The sequence below is a fragment of the Ursus arctos genome, unplaced genomic scaffold (assembly GCF_023065955.2).
Source record: "Ursus arctos isolate Adak ecotype North America unplaced genomic scaffold, UrsArc2.0 scaffold_23, whole genome shotgun sequence".
NCBI classification, from domain to species: Eukaryota; Metazoa; Chordata; class Mammalia; order Carnivora; family Ursidae; genus Ursus; species Ursus arctos.
In genome coordinates, this window is record NW_026622908.1 from 39854608 (window position 1) to 39875743 (window position 21136).

General features: G+C 54.2%; 1 protein-coding gene across 6 annotated transcripts; it reads right to left on the bottom strand.

Moving 5' to 3' along the window:
- Window positions 1–93: 93 nt before the first annotated feature.
- On the bottom strand, window positions 94–18023 carry SLC22A8 (solute carrier family 22 member 8). Of its 6 annotated transcripts, none has more exons than XM_026487738.4 (11): window positions 17740–18023; window positions 16663–17037; window positions 6904–7007; window positions 6207–6361; window positions 5382–5550; window positions 3243–3366; window positions 2940–3055; window positions 1783–1997; window positions 981–1089; window positions 630–833; window positions 94–541 (listed from the first exon to the last, which is right to left on the bottom strand). In XM_026487738.4, the coding sequence occupies exons 2-11, from the start codon at window positions 16996–16998 to the stop codon at window positions 442–444; spliced, it is 1632 nt and encodes a 543-aa protein (XP_026343523.3). In that variant the 5' UTR covers window positions 16999–17037; window positions 17740–18023; the 3' UTR covers window positions 94–441. The 6 variants fall into 6 exon arrangements, with proteins under 6 accessions (XP_026343523.3, XP_044235848.3, XP_044235846.3 ...); XM_044379913.3 differs by having other exon boundaries at window positions 16663–16916; window positions 17740–17862; XM_044379911.3 differs by lacking the exon at window positions 2940–3055 and having other exon boundaries at window positions 1841–1997; window positions 17740–17863.
- Between the last annotated feature and the right edge of the window lie 3113 nt (window positions 18024–21136).

Genomic DNA, 21136 nt, shown 5'->3' on the forward strand with positions numbered 1-21136 from the left:
CGCATCCATGTGCCTATCCCTGCATGCAACACACATGTCCACGTGGTGGCCTAGCCCCTTCTCCATGCCACCACCATTCCTGAGCAGTGTGGCTTGAGTTCATTGCCATTTATTGAACCCTCCCATCGAAGAAAGAGGTGGGGAGCAAGAAAGGGAAGCCGTCTTTGTTTACGGTTGAGCCAGGGGGCCTGAGGGGACCTCAGGGGAAGGGGGCTGGAATAATGGGGGAAGGTGGCAAGTGGGGGAGGGCCGGACAGGAGAATGGCAAGGCCTGGGCTGAGGGAGGATGAGGACAAGGGTAGGGCATGGGAAGGCCTGTGGCCAAACCTTTGGGCTGGAGCATAGACCAGCTCAGGGCCCCCCAAGGTGCCCTCAGAGCCCAGAGGCAGGCGAAGAATTGGCTAGGATTCCTTTCTGGAGGGCAGGGAAATTTCGTTGCCCTCAGCTGGGGTCCAGGCCTGGTCCACAAGGCTGCAGAGGGATCCTCAGGGATGCTTTTTCCGCTTCTGGTTCCTGCTTTGGTTTCTTTGCCCAGCAGGACCTAGGGAGAGAGATCTCAGGAAAAGCCCCGGGTCTGGACCTGCTTCCCCAATGAGGAGTTCCCCTGGGACCAGAGGCAAGGGACTGACCACGTTTCTATGTCTTCGATAGTCTCTGGCAAGGGCTGATTGAGGGTCTCAGGCAGGAAGTAGGCGGCACTGCCTCCAAGGAGGGTGACGGTCCCAAATATAGCATTGGGGATGAAGGGCTGCAACTCCCCTGTGATTTTCACCAGCGGAGCCATCATGCTTCCTACACGGGTCCACATGTTGCTTATGCCCATACCTGTTTGCCTTGGGAGAGTCCAGAGCAGAGATTGGCAGCCTGTGCGCAGTTCTCAAAGGATAGCTCTGGGACCCCCTGGGCCGGGGCAGGAGGACGCCACAATCCCACCTGACCCCGTATCCTTTGGCTGGGCCAGTCCCAAGCCCAGCACCTACCGGATGACTGTGGGGTACAGCTCGGTCGCGTAGAGGAAGAGGCAGCTGAAGGAGCTGGACAGGCAGCCCTTCCCAAACACAGCCAGGACTGTCCTCAGGGTCGGCAAGTCTGCACCGGGAAGAAAATGCGATGGGCCTTGGGCTCAGGAGCACCTGAGTGTTCTCCCTTCTCAGTGGACTTTGTCTCCCTTTTTGCTTTGGCTGCTGGAAAGCTCAGATCTAAATTTAAAGCTGAGTAATAGTCCCTCTGCTATTTCTAGTGCTTTGCAGGCTGTCCTGCTGCATTTGCGTTTCTCCCTGGCTCTGATTCCCTACTCCCATATTTTGTTGTATATATGCTTGTCCTAAAATAGCTCAAGTTCTTTTGGAAGGATATGGGTGTATCAACACACAAACATCCACATAAAAGTGGCTTTTCCAGGGTCGTGGTGGGCGTAGGTTGTGGGGTCTTCCCCAAGCACTGAGTTCTGTGGTTTTCCCATGCCAGCTTGTCTTCTGTAGCGATGTTACCAGGCCATGCCCAGTTCCTGAGCAATCCTTCACACTGGTCAGACACCACCATACTTTGCCCAGCCTGAGTCAGATCTGGAAAAGAGCTTTGATATCATCCAGCCCAACTGAGTCATTTTCTAGATAAGCCCCAGAAAGCGCAGGGACCAGCTCAAGGTAACACAGAGAATTAGGAGCAGAGCCTCAGAATTGGGGTCCTAGGCACCCCACTTCCCAGCCTGTGGCAGCCTGTGATGCCCACAGACATGCTGGGCCTCTTCCAGAGGGTTCTGGCTTGGCCCTGGCTGCTCACCTGGGGGCACAAAGATGAGAGCCAGGATGAACCCCCCTGCCAGGAGGAGAGTACTGGCCTGGGTGATGTGTCGGCCCAGATGGTTTATGGAGAGGATGGTGATGAACTTGGCGGGGATGTCGATCCCACCAAAGATGAGCTGGAGGATATAGAGGTTCACTCCAAATTCTTCCACACTCATGGCCAGGCTGTAGTAGCCAAAACCAGTGGAAAACCTGAGGGGAGGGGAGTGATTGATTGGCACCTGCAGCCAGACTGGGGTCTCTCCCCAAACTGGTCATTGGGTCATCGGGATGATGACCCAATAGTTTCATTTCTTATCCCAACTGCGGCTAATCGGTAGGGGCTGCTGGAGAGCTGTTTTGAGCTCTCTGAGGTTGTGTCTGGGCTCAGTGCTGGGATGGATTGGTTATGTCTGACACGGGCATGGTCTAGGGTGGCAAAGAAGCCACATAATTGACTCCAGAGAATATCAGAACTGGCGGGACTCTGGGAGACCAAAGGAAGTAGTAAATGATCCCTCTTGGTTGGGTAATAGTTTAACATCTAGAATGGGAGAGGTGAGAGTCAAGTTGTGCCCCTAGGTCAGATGCCTCCCCTTTCCCTCTCAGAATCATGGGATCCCTTTTGAAGTCCCTGGACGTATTGGACCCTATTCATGTACGGATAAAGAAGGGTCTCAGAACCAGGTCACAGAAAGGGCTTTGCAGGAGCTGTAGAATGTCAGACAGAAGAGAAGACTTGGAGAAGCATGCTTTCTGTCTTCAAGCCCTGAGGGCCAGCCTCGCTCTGTGGGGTCCCAGAGGGCAGAGCTGGACCAGTGGGGGAAGTGATGAAGAGGCATAGAATGGGGACACTGCCATGGCAGGGATGTGAGCTGTGAGCTGCGAAGGGGTTTGGAGCATTTGCCTGTGGGTGGGATGGGTGTGACCTGACAAGGAAGCAGACCCTGATGGCCAGAACTAGGTGTGTGGCAGGGACACAGGAGATTTATTTCCAGGGTTGGGGCTGGGTTGGGGCAGCCCAGGGAGGGGATCTCTTGACTCTTCTTGCAAGTGCCCTAGGCCTTCTCTTTAGGAGAACCTGCCAGAAGCCTTGTTCATCACCCCTGTTTGGCAGAGGTGCTAGGATGTGGGCAGCAAGGGGTGGTGGGTTACCAGGCCATAGAAAGACAGAAGGTCACACGGCGCATGTTGGGTGTCCGGAACAGGTCAGCTATGCTGTACTTGGCCTTGGCCAAGGAGATCTCCTTCTGCATACTGATTTTGAGATCCTTGGGGCAGAGGAAGGGGGGGGTGCCATTAGTGATCAGCTGGTGGGCAGGAGGAAGGAAGGAGGGAGGTGCAGGCATCTCTAGGGGACTTTGCTTGGGGCATTGGATGTGATGTTGGCTTGTGAGCAGGGAAACAGAGGCAAGAGGAGGGTTCCTGCTCCAGACTATAATCCCTCTCGGCTCCTACCTCCACACTGAGTTTTTCTCCTTCTTCCTTCTTGCCATTGAGGGCAGCCATCTGCCGGAGTATTTTCAGGGCTTTTGAGAATTTTCCAGATACGACCATCCAGCGTACAGACTCTGGTATCCACCTGGGTGCCAGAACCAAGTCACAGTGACTCCACCCATGCCAGAACCTTTTTGGAGGGGCCGGAAGAACATCAATATCAACAGGGCCCAGGGGTAGGAGGTCCAGAAACCTGAGCTGTTTTACTGCAGATTTCGTGAAATTTGAACTTGGCCAAGCTTTGCACCTGGACTGCCTGCAGCCAGCACAAATTCTAGCATTCTCTTCTTCCCCTTCCAGAAGAGCCTTTCCTCTGCCCCCTACCTGAGCTACTTGTTATCGTTGGGTGTCTTCCTTAGCTAGGAGCCTTGGGCCTAGTCCAAGGCAGGTGGATCCTGGGGAAGGGACGGCATGTTCAAGGCCAGACAGCTGGACGATCCTGTACATTCATTCCCCCAGCCTTCCTTGGACTGCACCCCAGGATGAAGAAGGGGCAGGCCTGTAGTCCTGGGGCCGCTTGAGAAGGTGGCTCAGGTTAGGGTTATGGCCTTGGGGATGGGTTTGAGGCAGAGGACCAATTCTGCTGTAGTAGGGTTGCAGCATGAGGTCCTGGGATTGGCGAGTGGGGAGCTGACCTCCCTTTCCCCACCTCCAGCTGTACTTTTGGGCTTGGTTTGCCCTGAGCAGACCCTGAGCGTCACTAGGCAAAGAGGAACAGAGGAGGAGGAGGTGCGGGGAGAAATGAATGATATTTTTAAAAGTTCTCTCTGCGGGGGTGGGGGGGGTCAGCTGTGGCTGTGCCTCCACAGGGACCCAGGGCTTGAACTCCATCCTCCCCTCCCCGAGATTAGTAACAGTGGCTCCCAATCAGTGAGTCTTCCTGTGGAGCAGGCACTCAGGACCCTGGGTGATGGGTATTATTATCTTCATTTGCTGAGGAAAATCTTGAGGCTAAGACTGGGTGAGGCTTGTCCTAAATCCCAGGGGAAGGGGCCTGAACTCTTGACTGTTCCCTGCTGACCCTCTGCCCTTATTTCCTCCCTACTCACTGCTCCTTGTCGGCTTCCATCCCAGGCTGTGAACATTCACTGGCTCTACCCTGGAACCTCTGACCACCTCTCTTTCTGCAAGATTGTCCATCCCCTTCTAGAAGATTCTATTCTCATTTTCAAATGGAGGCCCATCCCAGTTCTGTCTTTTTGTGTAACCCTGGGAGACAGCTTCACTTCTCTGAGCCTTGTTCCCTCATCTGTCAAGTGAGACAGCGATGCCTCCTTCACACAGAGATGCCGTGAGGATCGGGATTATTTAGGTCGATGCCTAGAACAGGGCCTTGAACATAGTAAGTGCTCAGTAAAGGGTCACTCTCTGTCTGACTCTTGATCTCAGCTCAGCTCTTGATCCCAGGTTCTTGAGTTCAAGCTCTGCGTTGGGCTCCACGTCCAGCATGGAGCCTACTTAAAAAACAAAAAAACAAACTACATTTTGGAGATTCAGTTCCTGTTTTCAATGTGTCCTTAGGTTGGACGTGATGATTGTGAGCTCTTGACCTATTTGGGGTCTCTGACCCAGACACGTCGATTCTCCCAGGTCGCCAGGTTTGGGCTTTCTTTTCCTTTGTATCTCAAATCTAGAAGTCCCCAAACCCTGTGGATTTGTCCTTCAAAATGCCTCTCAGACTTGTCCCCGAGGCTCCTCCTGCCCACACAGTCATGTCCCTTCTCTCTCTCATCCCCACCCACTTGGGTCCGTCCTTGTGTCACAAACAGAAGCTTGGTCAGGTCTTTCCACACTGCAGACACGTTCAGAGGCATTCTTTGTCCCTCCCCAGAAGCAGAGGCTCCTTGGCTTTCTGTGCTCTCCACAGCCTGGCCCCGTGCCCTGCATCTCAACTTAGCCCCTTCCTCCACCGAATGCCCCCCGGACACCTGCTCCTGCAGCACACCTTTGTGTATTAATTCCTCCTCCCTGGAATGCCCTTCCCGACTCTGGGACAGAGGTGTCCTGGGAGAGAGTTCAGCCAGCCTGGTCAGACACGGATTCCCCCTGTTTGGTCCCGGCGGGAGTAAGGAGGAAGATGAAGAGGAGAAGACCACATACCAGGACAACAGGAAGAAGGCCAAGAAGGGAATGGACACGGTTAACTGTAGCCAGCGCCACTGGGGGATGGCATAGGCCAGGCCAGGCAGAATGAACTGGCCACAGGTATAGCAGTAACCCAGTACAGTTGACATGATGGCCCGCATCTGGATGGACACGCACTCGACATCTGCAGGAGGAGCCCGAGGACCAGATTAAGATCGTGCTGGGCCCTGGGCCACCTTCCCATGAAGGGGCACCAGCTCCTACCCACCCCCCATCAGCTACTTAATCTGACCCTGGTCCTAAGGGTTCATTGCCCCCATTTTACAGATGTTGTGACTAAGGCTCAAGAAAGTAGGACTCAAACTTAGGTCTGTCTGACTTCCAAGCCCACACTCTTTTTCTTTTTTAAGATTTTTTTTAAAATTATTTTTAAGTAATCTCTATACCCAACATGGGGCTCAAACTCAACCCCGAGATCGAGTCACGTGCTCTACCACTGAGCCAGCCAGGCACCTCCCCCAAGCCCACACTCTTGACTGTCTCTCCAGAGGCAAATGACTTCCCTTATTTTGCCTCAGTGTCCTTCTCTGTAAAATGAGGACAACAGTGTCGCCTCCTTGTGTGTGTGGACGGAATGGGATCATGTCAGGCCCGGGGTGGGGGAGGGGTCCTCGGTATTGATTACTGTTGTGGTTATGCTCAGAGGGGACCTCTGAGATCCTGAGAAGGGCAGCACCTGATGGGACCAAGGTCCCAGGGATCCTGTGCTGAGCCAGGCTCTTGGCTTCAGGCCGGGGTCCCCCAACTCCTGTTCCTCTGCCCCTTCCCCCTGTGGCTCACTCAAGATCGAGGTGCTCAGGACAATGCCTGAGATGCTCCAGCCACTCAGGAAGCGGAAGACCATGTAGACGGAGAGGCTGGGGCTGAAGGCCGCTCCAGTACCACTGGCCGCCAGCAGCAGGTAACAGCAGGTCAAGATGGGCTTGCGGCCAAACCTGGAGCTCAGAGGAGAGGAAGGACTGGGTTAGCCATGGTGCGCTAGCTGAGACGGTGACTCTGCAGGTCTTGGGGCAAAGGGTCAGACCCTCCACCTTCCAAAGGGCTAGGCAGGGCATGTAACTCCCTCTTTAGACAGAGCCAGACTGGTAATTGCTATTTTGTTGGCAGGTTTGCAGTTAGAGGTTCAAGTTAATGAGTGATAGCCTCTACCCCCAGCTGAGCAGCCTGAGCAGAGGTCAAGGGACTCCCCACCTCCGAACAGTCCAGGCACCCCACCTCCACGGCCGCACAGCCACTACACCGTGTCTAAAAACCTTGAGGCTTTCCCTAGGGTCTGAGGAGGGCTTTGGGGCAGAAAGAAGGCTGTGCCCCAAAAGGGATTAGGATTTGCCTAAGGCCACAGAGTAGGGATGGTACTTCCTGCCTCCCCCCCCCACCCCCAGCTCTTTGCCTCTTGGGAGGGGGATGCATAGATTGTCAGAGTGACATGGGATGTCTCTATAGGTTGTGCCTCCCCTCCGGAGCCCCCATGTCTCACCTGTCCGACAGGTCTCCCAGCACGATCCCCCCAATCAGTGTACCCGCCATGAAGACAGACTGGGCCACCTCCTTCAGTCTGTTAGAGTCACACACCAAGTCCCACTGTACAGGAAAAAGGTCGTGTTAGCCTGTCTCGGTCCAGACCGGTCCTCCCAGCCAGGCTCAGCCTGAGCCCCACAGTGCCCGCCCGCTCCCGGCGGCCTCACCTGACTTCCCGAGCCTGGACCCCACTCCCAAGTGCCAGTTCTGCATTCAGCCTGGCCCGGGTCTCCTTGGGTCTGCCTGTGGCTCTTTGGGTCCCTGACCCGTGGTGCATTAATGACAGTTCCTCTCCGGTGCGCGTGGCTTGTAGAGCCTGCTTAACTGTCACTTCCAGGTCTATTCTCAACTCCTGCCCTCGTCCCTTCCGAGCTTGCCTGCGCCCTGTGCAAGGTCAGGGCTGGCCTGCAGCCTCAGTCTCTCCCTCTCCTCCATGGGGACACCGGTCTATGGTTGACATCTCGCTCCATCCCATATCCTCTGTCTTTGTCTCTCAGGTCTCTCCTTCTTGGAAACTCCGTCGGTCCACATTCACTTTGTTTCTCCCTTCCCTTCAAAGCTGAATCTCTGGAATGAGAAGCTATACTTGCTGTCACCCTAGCCCATCTCCGGCTCATTGCTCAAGGCTGCACCTGCCCCTCCACTGGCTCGCCAAAGCCGCCCGTGATGTCTTTTTCACTAAGCCCTCTGGAACTTTCTGTAGCCTTCCCTGCCCTGACTGTTGGCAGGCCTTGACGTTGCTGATGCTGACCTCTCCCTCCCCCTGGTATTCAAATTTACCAGATTTACCACTCCTCTTCCTCCATGGGCTCCTTTCTCTCTATACCTTAAAGATTCCCCTGGGCTCTTTCTGAATCTTTCTCTCTTTTTATCCACTTTCCTGAGGAAATGTCCCCTGCTCCTATGGCTTCAATTTCTATCTTATGAGGAAGACTCCAATCCATATCTTCAGCCCAACCTCTCTTCTGGCCTTGAGACCAGTCGATTCAGCTGCCTTCTTGAAAATTCTACCTGGATGATGTCTCACGGTCACCTCAGAGTCAACGTGATTTGTCACCCACTCCTTGTGGCGTCTCAATCTCAGTGGTTAGGAGCCCTTCCCTTGCCTCATCCTTCTCCAGTGCACCACCATTTCATCCTCCAGTTTCTAACTTTTGAATATTTCTGGAATCTGGATTCTTCTATTTCCACTACTATCTTGGTGCAAGGTTAAAAATAAAGGCTGATTTTTATGGAGGGCTTCCTATGCACCAGGCACTGATGTAAGGAAGCGCTTCCCAAGCTTTAACTTCTTTAGTCCCCATGACAACCTTATTCTAGGGCATGACTATAATCATCATTATCCCCATTCTACAGATAAGGAGACTGAGACCCACTGATGATTACTGTGGTGATCTTCAGACAGGTCTCCTAGCCTTCGATTTCAGTTCCTCCTATCTGTGCTTCCCTTGCTAACCTGAATGGCTTTCTAAAACTTCACTCAGGTCAGGTTCCTGTCTTGCCTAAATCACTCACTGGCTTCCTCCTGCCCTTTGGGTAAAGAGAAAGCTCTGTTAACACAGATTTATAAAACTCTCATGCTCTGGCCCCTGCCTACCTGTCTGGCCTAATCTCCTGCTAATCCCCAACATGCACCCTTTGTCTATCTGTCCTGAACTACTTGTGTAATGAAGTGGAGAATTTTATTCACTAGAAATGTCTCACAAGAATGTTTTGGAAGTGAAACAGTGTGGGGGAAGAACCATACATCCCAGGGAGCTCTTTCCACTTTCCTCTGCTGGAAGCAAGAGGTGTAGGGTAGATGAAGACTCCAGGTCAGCTGTCTCTGGGTGACCCAGCATGGCCAGCAAACCCAGTGCGTTCTTCTGGCTGAGAAGGGAGTCTGCTCAGTATGTGTGTGGCAAGATGGGAGGGTAAAGGGTGAAGGAGGAAGTGAGGGGATGTGAGGAGGAGTATGCCAGAGGATGTCTAGAGAGACTTCTGGTACCTCGTGGCATGCTGTGAAAAGCTCCTTTAGGAAAATCTAAAGTAAAGACCTACTGTCCACCTAAATTCATTCACGTCCCCTCCCCCTTCCACAGTAAGCAGCATATTTCCGAGGTGACCCATAGCTGAGTGGGGGCCATGTTGTTCTTGACAGTGCAATGCGAGAGGAAGAAATGAATGTTATTTCCACCTCATTTGATTGAGAAGCCTTGGTCTGGACTTGAATGCCTTCTCCCTTCCTTTTGGTGGGAATGGTGACAACTAGAGCAACTCGGGAAGCCATGAGTTGAAGATGGCAAAGCTGCTGTCAGTCTGGGTCCCTGAATGACCCTATAGGGCAGAGTCACCCATCAACCTGAAATTCCCACCTCAGAACTATTGCATGAGGAAGAGATCCACTTCTGTGACCTGCAAGCCATTGAATTATTGTTGACTCTTTTGTTACAGCAGCATAGCCTATCCTGATACATCCCACCAGAAATTGCAAATGGAAATTTGATCCCCCCCTCAACCTCCATGTTACTTAGTGCCTCAAGAATGAATCATTCTGCTTGGATCCTGAGAGGGTCAATGTCAGACCCATTTGGATTAGTTTAAGGCTGTTGCCCTTCTCCACTGTCTGAGACCAGATCTGCCAGGTCTTGGTTTCTACCATGCTACTTGCTGTTAGGTACACATTAGAATAACGGTTCCCAAGCCAGTTTCTACTTGAAAATGGAGCAATGTACAGGAAATACCATTCCTAAAATGGGCTTTGACTCAAGTTTTAAAACATGCCAGATTCTTCTAATGGCCCATAAATCCCTGCAGAATCTGCTCCCAGATTTATCCCTGTTACCTCTCTGCTCTCATTTGCTACTATTATCTCCCCCATGGACTCCACTAGAGTTGGTCTTCTTGCTGTTCCCTAAACATGTCAGGCACCTCAGAGTCTTGGCATACGGTGTTTTCTTGGCCAGGAAAGTTCTTCCCCCAGATAGCCACTTGGCTTGCTCCTTCGCCTCCTTCAGATCTTTGTGCGAACATTATCTTCTCAACAAGAACCTCCTTGACCACTCTATTTAAAATTGTAACTCCCAGCAATCTACATTCCTCCACCCCACTTTATTTTCTCCATAGCATTTGAACCACGAGACATACTACACAGTTCCTTTTTGTGTGTTTGTTCCTCCCTCAAGATTATTATTTTGATGAGGGCATAGTGTTTAGTCTGTTTTGTTCACAAGTCTACTTCTATTGCTTAAAACAGTTCCTGGCACATAATAGGTACTTGGTAAATACTCGTGGGATTGAAGGAGTGAACATTCTACACACAGAACAGAGAAATGGAGAACCTTAGTAGTTCTTAGTGGATACGCTGATGTCTAAATGAGAGGTCATAGGGTCCACACTCCAGATACTACACGGAGGACAGTGTTGCTCTGTCACAATGAGCACCTGTCAGGATGGAGAGTGTCTAGGCGATACACGCAGGAGCTATAACCACATGTTAGCAAGAAGGACTGGAAAAACTTCACTGTCACACTGGAAAAACTTCTATGGCAAACTGTCTACTAGGGAATGGTAAAATGAGGTCTTAAAGCTTGGAAGAAGTGCTTTGTGGTTAGATATTAAAAAAATCTTGAGGGGCGCCTGGGTGGCACAGCGGTTGGACATCTGCCTTCGGCTCAGGGCGTGATCCCGGTGTTATGGGATCGAGCCCCACATCAGGCTCCTCCGCTATGAGCCTGCTTCTTCCTCTCCCACTCCCCCTGCTTGTGTTCCCTCTCTCGCTGGCTGTCTCTATCTCTGTCAAATAAATAAATAAAATCTTTTAAAAAAAATCTTGATTTCAAAGGCACTCTTAGTTGCTCCCAGAGATTTCATGGTTAATAAAACTCACCAGAGCTGATGATAACACTGGGGCCAGGGTTGCCCCGTGGATCAACACAAATCCAGGGGGCTCAGACCTGGGATGTGCAGCTGCTAGGGGTTGAATTGTGTCCCCCAAAAAGATAGATTGAAGTCCTAACCCCTAGTACCTCAGCATGTGATCTTACTTGAACATAGCATTGTGGTAGATATAGTTAGTCAAGATGAGGTCATACTGGGGTAGGTCTGGGCCCTTCCCTCAGTACGACTGGTGCTCTTGTAAGAAGAGAAGATACAGACACATAGGGAGAGCACTGTGGGACAATGGAGGCAGAGACTGGAGGGATGCCTGGCTAAGCCAAGGGACACCAAGGATCACAGACAACCACCAGAAACTGGAAGAGGCAAGAGAGGATTCCTCCCTAGAGCCTTGGGAGAGAGCATCCTTACACTTCGATCTTGGACTTCTAGTCTCCAGAACTGTGAGACAATAGATGTCTGGTGTTTTAAGCCACCCCGTTTGTGGTACTTGGTTATGGAAATTCTAGGAAACAGATACACTGTGTGATCCTGCACGTTTGAAGTAGCTGTGGGCTTGCTAGGTGGTGTTGGAAGGTGACTGGGAATGGGAGAGCCTGGCCATGTGGGAACCGGAAATAGACCTGGAGAGATTTTTAAAGGCATCCTGGAATTCTGGGGGCAGGGAAAGATACCTAGAGACATTTTGGGCATGCTTTTGTGTGGTTAGCTGTACGAAACGCTTGAGAAGGCCTTGTTAAGAAAACCTACAGCTGAAGGCTCGATTAGTCTCAAAGGTGTTGAGAGTGTAGTTTACGTTCCTTTGCTTTGCCTTGACGCAGGCTGGGCCACATGGGGTCTGCAGTTTTAGTCAAGTTACCCTATCGCTAGATTCCGGAACGGCATCATGCTGTGTGTTCCTGTCTGCGTTTGCGCTTGTCGTCACGTCCTTGTTCTCGTCATGGGGCCAGCCCTTCGGGCCCTGGAGACAGGACAGGAAAGCTCAAGGCCCAGAGAGGAATTGCAGGGGCCTTGGGGGAACGGGCCTGCGCATGCAAGCCTGCTTGGACCCTCGGACTGAGCTGGGCACCTGCAGGGCTGAGGTGCTGGGGTGTGGGAGCTGCGGGCTACACAGAGCCCACAATCCATGCTCCCCACACTTTCCAGACTTGAAAGAAAGGCCTTTGTTTCCTCTTAATGTCCTAGTAAAGCTCTTTCCGAAAAATTCCGACCTTATCACTGCTGAACTCCGAGAAAGGAATGTGTGTTCGCCTCTGCCAGGAAAGCTTAGGGGATCAGAGGGGGAGGGAGGCTCCTTCCAGTCCGGCCGGACCCTGTTCTGTGCTCACTCCCATCACTGGCTGGTTCTCCAGGGCTGCCTCCTCGGGAGGGAAGTTCCTTGTAATCCTGTTCTACAGACGTGGGGACTGAAGAGGAGAGGGGGGCTGACACCCCAGCTCACTGGCTGGGACCCACACCCGGGCTTGCCGTTTCCACGAGGGGGCAGCTAGGTGAAGACCGTGGAGTGTGGCAAAGCCTTGGGGCCCGGGTGAGCTGGGAAGCGCCGTGACAGCGGATTCCCCTTTACCTGGGGGTCCCCCTACTCTTCTGGTGGGGATAACCCCTCTAACCTCAGGACATGTCTGTTAGCCGTAATAGTTACAACAGCGGACACTTCGCAGGGGCCTTGTGCTCACGTGGTCCTTGCGGGGTCTCCTGTCGTGTGCACACTTGTCTCTTCCTCCCTTCTACGGATGAGCAAACCAAGACTCCTGGTCTTGTGACATTCCTAGTGAAGGGCAGAGTCAGGTTGTGAACTCTGTTGCGTGACCCTGGCTCGCGATCACACGGTGTTCACCGGCGGGGGTGGAGTCTAGCCTCCACTAACTGGGGTCACCTGGACCGAGCTGGTGGCCAGATGCCACGCACCTTTATTACCACCCTCTGCACCCAGAGCTGGTGCATCTGGACCCTGCCTCTGCTCCAGAGACCCACCTCTAGGTAAGGCCTGGCCACCGTTTAACCCCCGCCCCATGGGAAACTGAACCCTGCTTTCCCCACCCCAAGCAGGTGGAGCCGCACACGGAAAAATTGCCATGCTGGGAACCAGCGCCTCGCTGACTCTGGCCACGGACGCTTTCCTGGCTGGGCAGGAACCCCTTGCGTGGATTCTCGCAGCTGAGAGTTCAGGGAGCCAGGCCCGACCCATGCCTGAGAAAAGGGAACAGCACCCTGAGGACTGGTGAACCCCTGCATTTGTTGGGATGCAGATGCCACCCCCTACCTCCCCATCCCCGCTGGGATGTGTCTGGGAACTTGGCTGGCACAGATGTGAATTGACGCTTGACCAAGTACAAAACCTGCAACCTCTGTTCTCGGCCAGGCTCCCTGGAACTTGGCGTGCACCCTGGAGGGGAAGCCCTTTCCAGCAGTCAGCAGGGTCTGAGTCCCCCTGCCGGCCTCTGACGGGGACGTGGCCTCTGTTCAGCGTCAGCTGAGCACTTACTGTACACCTGGCCCAGGGATGAGAAAGATGGGTTGGAGGGGCGCCTGGGTGGTGCCGTCGGTTCAGCGCCTGACTCTTGGTTTCGGCTCAGGTCGTGATCTCAGTGTCATGAGATCGAGCCCCATGCCGGTCTCTGCACTCAGTGCAGTGTCTGCTTGAGATTCTCTCTCCTTCTCCCTTTGCCCCTCCCAATCAAACTCTCTGTCTTTCAAAATAAAAAAATACGCCTTAAAAAAAAAAAAGAAAAGATGGGCTGGAGAGACACCTTCCCTGTCCTGGAGGAAGCACCGCCAGCAGTGAACAATGGGGCGGGGGGTGCAGGGTGCACGGTCAGAGGGACCGATTGTGAGTGGGGTTATGCAGTCTTACGGAGCCTGATTGCCCGGCTTTAATTCCCGGCTCCACCATTTATGAAACATGGTGGTGCTGTGTGCCAGGCGCCTGGGACCTGTGCGCCAGGGGGCTGGGGACCTGTGCCTTCGTTTCCTCATCTGTACAAATGGGACAATTAAGGTGCCAACCTCAGGGCTGTTGTGAGGATTGAATGAGTTAATAAGGGCCAGGTGCTTAGAGCCGTCAGGCACGGGGCAAGCACACAGTGAGGGGTAGTGATGACAGTTACGTCACCCCTCCCTGCACGACTGTCGTCTCTCCGGCTAGCTTCTGTGTTTTCAGGGGACATGGATGGTGGCTTTCGCTCCTCTCTGATTTCCCAGGGGCCAGGTGTACAGCAAGTCACTCATGCATTTGGAAACTTCTTTATAGGTATTGAGGCATCTTTGACTCCCTCCCTGTCCCTCATCTCCGTGTCCGTTCTGTCCCCAAGTCCCATGGATTCTGACTCCCTCAACTCTGGTATCTATTCCCATTGTCCCTTCCACTTATCCTCATTTCCCTGGATCCCTGTGGCAACCTGCTGATGGTCTCCTTACCCCTGGACTAGAAACTCTCCACCAGCCACTCTCCGCCCCGTAGTCAGAGGCATCTCCCTGGAGGGTGATCTGAACGCACAGCTCTCTGGCTCAACACCCTTCGATGGCTCTCTATTGCCTGGGGACAGAGGCCACACCCTCCCCTTAGCATCCAAGCCAGCCCTCCTCTTCTCCAGCCCCAGGTCCGGCGGCCTCCTCGCTCCATGGCTCCCGCTTCCAGCCTTACCCCGTCTCCCGCAGTCCTGACTGTTTTGTTCTCGTCCTGCTCCCGTGACCATGCATTCGGCACCCCACGCTGTTGCTTTGGCCTGGGACCTGCTTGCCCACTACAGCCTGTCCGCTTTCTCTCTCCCTCGTCACACCCAGTGTGGCATTGCTGACTCCAACTGGCCCTCCTGGGCCCGCCTCCAGGCTGGTTAGATGTCCCGACCCTGGGCTCCCAGGGCACCTATCCATTCACTCCACAAATACTGATTTCACAGAGTGCCTCCTGTGGGCCAGGCACTGTTCTAGCACCTGGAAATCCCTGCCTTAGGAGGCTTGCGTGTTGCCCCCTTGCCAGTGGTCCCCCAGGGGTGGCTCTGTCTCTCACGAGAGGTGGGTTCCTGGAGGGCAGGCCGGGTGCACGTGGACTATGACTCTGTGTTCTCAGTAGGAGGCATGTAGTTGTTAGTAAATGTTTGTTTGCTGCATTTCGGGCACTGAGCTTGGCACGGGGGAGAAAAGGCAACTGTCATAGAATCCAGGGTTATGAGAAGCAGTGAGGTCATAGTTCAGAGCATGGCTCTGCGGCCAGATGACTGTGTTCAGATCTGAATCTGCCCTTTTACTCATGGTGTGAACTTGAACGATCTCCTTAACCCCCATGCTTCCGTTCTTCCCTCCCGTCTGAAAAATGAGCTTATAATAGTAACTACCTTACAGGATTGTCAGCAAGGTTAAAAGTGTTAATATTTCTAAAGGGCCTAGAACAGGGTCTGGTGCATAGTAAGCGCTTTATGTATAAATAAATATTCATGAAATACATGAAAAACAGTTATACAGACTGGGAACATAGAGAGTCTTGGATTTAAATCCCACCTCTGCCAGGTCCTAAGCATAGGTAATGCTGGGAAAGGTCAGGCTCCGCATGCCATGGCCTGGGATTGCAAGAGCCCGCAGCCACAGCACGCTCAGTGCAGGACTGGCGCAGGGTAAACACTTGGAAATGCAGCTCTCCTAATGAGGCAGTGAGGGGCTCATGGTCCCTGAGGGGAGAATGAAAACAGTGGCCTCTCTGTTCACGGCTCAGACGCCATGCCTCCTCCGGGAAGCCTCCCTAGACTCCTGTGGTTGCTCCCTCCTTCCTCCTTTTGACTGCCATAAACAGCTATCGCCCTCCGTGCCTCTCACGAGCGTTCGACTTAAATCCCAGTTCTAAAGCTGACCGGCTGTGTGATATTGGACCCTCACTTCCCTTCTCTGAGTTTTGGTCTTTTTGATCAGTACGATCTGTACGAGGAGCTAAAATCACATTTGGCAGGATATCGCGGTGAGAATCACAATGTCTGCAAAGCACCAAAATGTGCCTGGCGGTTTGCAGATCCTCCCCAAACACCTGTTCCTTATTCCTCCTCCTCCTCCTCCTCCTCCTCCTCCCCTGCCCACCGTGGTCTCCTGACTGGTCTGTCCGTTCATCCGAGGTCGAGGGTCAGACTTACCTCTGTCGGTCCTGGCAGACAGCAGGTGGAAAAACCAGGGAGTAAGTAAAGGGCCGAACGCATGGCAGGTGAACCCATGAGTTACTCTGGGGGTTTTGCGGGAACTGCTCGGGCACTCTTCGACCTTGTGCAGGGTTCCCTCCTCTACACACCCTCCCATCTTGGGACCTTAACACAGGATGGAATTTCCTTCCTTTTCCTTGTTGCCTGGCGAACTCTCGAAGGACATTCTCATTTCAGCTCGAGGGTCACTTCTTCAGGGAACTCTCCTCGGGGCCTGCCCCCCCAACGCCCCCCCCCACCCCCTCCGGTCCCCACGTCCAGCCCTAAGTGGCCCTGGTCTAAGGTCACAGCCCTAAGTACTTTAAAGTTGTAATTTTGCATTTCTTTCTGTGGTCCTCCCATCCGTTGATGTTACCCCACAGGGCTGCGGACCCTGTGGTATTGGGGACAGTGCATTTTTGTGTCCTCAGAGCTTAGCACTGTGCCTGTCATGGAATGGGCTGCGTGTTCAGCCAATGTTGGCCACTCTACACGTGAAGAAACCAAACTTTCTGGTTCGTCTGCGTCTGCACCCAGGTCCTTCCTCTCTGCCTGCCCAGCGCCCTGTCCTCCGGTCCTAGTCCTAGGGAGCCTAGAGCCAGGCCTGTTCACCTGGCCCTGAGCACAGCAGGGTGGGGGTTGTGTGTGGAGGGCGGAGGACGGAGGGCCGCCTCTGGGCCTACCTCAGTCACGATGGAGTCCGTGGTGCTGAGGTCATAGGCCCAGCCGTCCAGGCACGGCTCGGTGGCCCCCTGCGTGTCGTTGGGCAGGCTGGCATTGGGCGGATATATGAAACGGAGGCACATCTCAGGCTTCCCATTCGGGCCCTTGGGGAGCACCCAGGGCCCCGTGGAGGCGTTGGGGGGTGGGCGGCAGTGGTGGGCCGGCGTGGCAGCCGTGAAGATCTGTAGCAAGTAGTGGTTGGCCAGGCCGAAGACTGGGAGGCCGAGCAAGACCATGTTCAGGAACTGGAAGGGGCCCTTGCTGCCCACTCGGTCCATGAGCTCAGAGAAGGCCATGGCGCCGGGCAGGAGGAGCCAGAGCTGCGGGCAAGGCACCTGGCCAGGGAGAGGTAGGTACGCATGTGGGTTCTGTGCTGGGCCAGGGGTACATGCGAGCACAGGTGTGTGGAACAGTGCGTGTATACACGTGTACAGATGTGGGGCTCAGGCGTGTGTGTCCACAGATTTACACGTGGATGCATGAGGACATACCCAGAGGCGTGGCGAGGCATGGGGCCCTAGGTGTGGTGTGTGTCCAGGTGCGTGTGCACAGGGGTGTCTGCTGGGATGTGTGTCTTGAGGCTGGAGTGTAAGGGGCAGCTGTGTGAGCTTGGGCGTGTGCGTGTGTGTGAGTGCGTGAGTCTGCGTGTGCTCCGAGAGGCTGCTCACATGTGCTCGTGCACGGGCTGGTGCAGGGCGCACAGCTGGGACCCAGGAGCCTGGTCGTGGACATTGGCAACAGGGGCCGGATGGTGGCGGGGGGGAGGTGGAGAGGTCCCTGGTCACCCTGAGCTGACACGCAGGCTTAGCGGAGCCCGGGTCGCCTGCTGGGAAGGTCTCCCCAAACCCAGAGCCTCCTGGCTTTTGGCTGTCCTCTGGGGCTGGGTCCACCAGACCGGGGCAGCAGAAAGGGCCCAGGCAGGTCGCAAAGGGCAAAAGAGACTTGGCCAGTCGCAGTAAGGAAGTGAGGCCAGACCTTGGGGGTTTCTCGGGGGCATATAGGGGCGGGGGTTTGGGGGGGTCCCCATTCCTCCTCACCTGGTAGCTGCGCCCGGCTGCCTCTGCTGGGGCTGACGGTGGAATGCGGCCGGAGCCCTCTGTCTGTCCCGGGGCCTGGCAGCAGCTGCTGTTTTTGGGCGGTTCAGTTCCAGGAAGCTGTGTGTGCCTTCCCCGGGGGCACTTATATAAGGCTTAAGTTCCCCAGGCTAATGTTTGACTTTCTTTTGAGAATTAATGGTGCTGGCAAGGGAGGGAGCTGTGGACCCACCAAGTCTGGCTTTCCTCAAAGGGCTGCCTCAGCAAGCGGGGGCGGTGGTGTGGCCGAGCCTAGCAGGGTTGCTGGCCAGACGGAGGGGTAGGTGGTCAGGGCGCGCTCGCCTGGGGAAAGTCTGGGAGGGGGTCTGGTCTGAGTCCTGAGGGCCCAGGGTCATCTCCATGCAGCTGGTCTGGGGCCCGGCTTTCAGAATAGCTCTGATAGGGGTGCTGTGTGTGTGGGTGGAAGACTCCTGCCGGCCATCACTTCCCCTGCCTGGTGCCTCTCGAGAAGGGGCCTAGAGACTTGTCTCTTGGGAAATGGTAGGGCACGTCCAGCAGAAAATCTCACAGGTTTCTGTCCCTGAGGGCTCAGGGCTGTCATCCTCAGGGCTCCTGGGAAGCCAGGGCTCCCCTGTCTGAGTCTCAGGCTCAGGGGAACAGCCCCCATCCATCTCCGCTCTCCAGGGACCCCCTCTTCTGATCAGCTGCATCCCTTTGGGGACAAATCATTGTCCCTAGTGTTTTGTTCTTTTCTCTGAATTATTTTAATTCCCTAATGATGTTTTTCTTGCATAAAACATGGGGGACACAAATAGGCGAAACAAAACAAACTCTTCAGCCTCACCTGAGAGCCAACCCCGTGTACCTTCTGATGTATGTTCTTCCAGACCTTTCCTCCTCAGGGACTTTGGTCCAACCCTCATTCTTTAGCAGCCAACAGGAGGCTCAGGTAACCTCACGGCAGCCCCCGTTACTATTCTAAGCATTGTAAATTAGCAGACGAAGGAACAGAGAGGTTAAGTAACTTGCTCACGGTCTCCCAGCCAGGAAGTGGCAGGGCTGGGCGGTGTGGAGCCAACATCTGCAGAGACCGAGGGGCCACTCTGCTACACCATCTCTCCCTTAACAAGGTCACCTCGGCGGGCTTTCAGCCTCACTCCTGCCTGCCTTTACCTCCCTGGTTCCACCTGCAGGGACTCCGGGGAGTGGCCCCATCCTCTCTGCTCCGGGGGCTAGGGAGGGGCCCACCTAGGGCTCCCCTTCTTGGTTGGGGAGGGGGCTTCCCATTCTCCCCCTCGGCCCCCTTCTCCACCGAGGCAGCGTCCAGCTCCCTGGCCCAGGCTGGCCTCCGCCCCCTGAAGTCTCTCCCAGCCCCTCACCGCCACCCCCTGCAGGGCGGGGTCAGCCGCTGGGGCTCTGCTCCCCACCTGGGCCCAGCAGTAATTGATGTTCTCAGAGTGGCCTGAGGCAGGGCGAGATCCGGAGTCATCAAAGGAAGATTAAATTATGCTCCGAAGCAGCCAAGGGGTTGTTTTAGGAAGGTTTTCGACTGTGAGGCTTGCAGAGAGCTGAGCTGCCGCTTGAGCCCCCCTGTTCTGGGTATTCGCCCCCTGTGAGATTTTCTGGTGCCTAATTGGGCCTGGGTTATCCGTCCGTTCCTGTCCTAGTGGAATGTTGTTTAAAGGAGCCTGGTGACTTCCCGTGGAGGCCACTGGAGGTGAGCCAGGGTATACATGTGCAAGCCCAGCCAGGGGCGGCCCCGGCCCTCAGTGCGTGTGCTTGGATTCACGATATCTGAACAGAGGAGTTCTCTTAGGCCCGCGGGGATTGTGTTATGTACTTGCTGTATGACCTTGGGCAAATCACCTCCCTCTGGGCCTCTCATTTCTCCTCATTAGTTACGTGGCTTACACACACACTCCAGAAATCTTTTATTCAAACAGTATAGTGGGTTCATAACATCGATATATAAAGCTCAGTACAGGAAGATGCGAGAGGAGGTGGTCTGGCTAAAGTGGGAAAGAAGGTGGAGAGAAAGCGGCCCCTTCATCACCCCCCGCCCGCCCCAGCTCGCCCTTTTCTTTGGCATCTCTGTTATTTTAGAGGATCCGTCATTTCTGCCTCGCTGATACTAAATCGAATATGTTGAAATTAACTTTTTTTTTCTTAAAGAAATGATGCATCTGGGAAATCTTACATGCTAATTGCATTTTTAGCTTGGGATATGGAAATGCAGTTTTCTTACTTCTTCCTTCCCTCCCTTCCTTCCCTCTCCCTTCTTTCCTGTTCTCTTCCGTCCCTTCATCTTTCGTCTGAAGCCTTCCCGGTGTCCTTTTCGCTGCACTGGACTCAGTCAGTGGCCCCCTGTCCCTGTTGGGCCCCAGCACAGGCCTGTGTCTTCAGCTGGAAGGGGCCAAGGAATCATCAAGTTCAAGTCCAACATCCTCACCTTACACGCAGGGAGACCAAGGTTCAGGGAAGGAAGCAACACACGTCTGACCCTCAGCTTCCCTGGCATCTCCGCACAGCGCTGTCTTTCTAAATCTTCAATTCGCTGAAGCAGAGGATGAGCCATGACAAGTGAAACAGGGAAATCTTATTTCTCAGGAGCAGGGGGAAGTTTGGGCGTGCTGGTCAATTACGGGGACCATACTGAACTTTCTGTGGGCCATCCACTCTCCTACCCACTCACCTGTTCATTTGTTTGTTCCTCTCTCCGTCCATCCTTCCATCCGTCCGTCCTTCTGTCTGTCTGTCCATCCACCCCTCCATCCTTCCAATGTACCTCATGCCTTGTATGTATGAGGCCCCATGCTAGGAGCTAGGGTGTCTGCTCTACCCTCCTGCCTGCTTCTCAGAGAAAACAGCAGCCCAGAAACGATTACAGCACTAAGGAGATTGGCCTCAACGCCACAGGAGAGGTCCCTGCCGTTTTAGTCCTTTCCAGAGAGGGAAAGAATGACTAGTTCTGATGAATCAGATTACGGTGGGTTTCCCAGAGAAGGTGATGTGTTTTCACGCTGGGTTGGGACGATTGGGAGGTAGAATCAGAGAGGGACCCGCAGACCCAGGGGTGTGAGTGCAGGCATGTTTGGGGAAATGGCGGGTGAGCTGGCTAAACAGTGTGGACAGAACCCTTTTCCCACCCTGGTGGTGGCCTTGGTACATGGGCTGTGACAGTCTCAGAGGGGCTGATGATTCCCTGGGCTTCTCTGTCCCTGTGCAGGTGGGAGTGGGGAAGATCTCGAGGCTTGTGGCTCACCAAAGGGGTCATGCTCAGCGATGCCTAAATTCACTGTGTGCAGTCTGGCTCTCTTGCCCCTCATGAAGGTCCCATCCAGTTGGGTGGGCCATTCGGGGCCCCTACGCATGGCTGCCTCCTCACTACCCCATCCTGGGT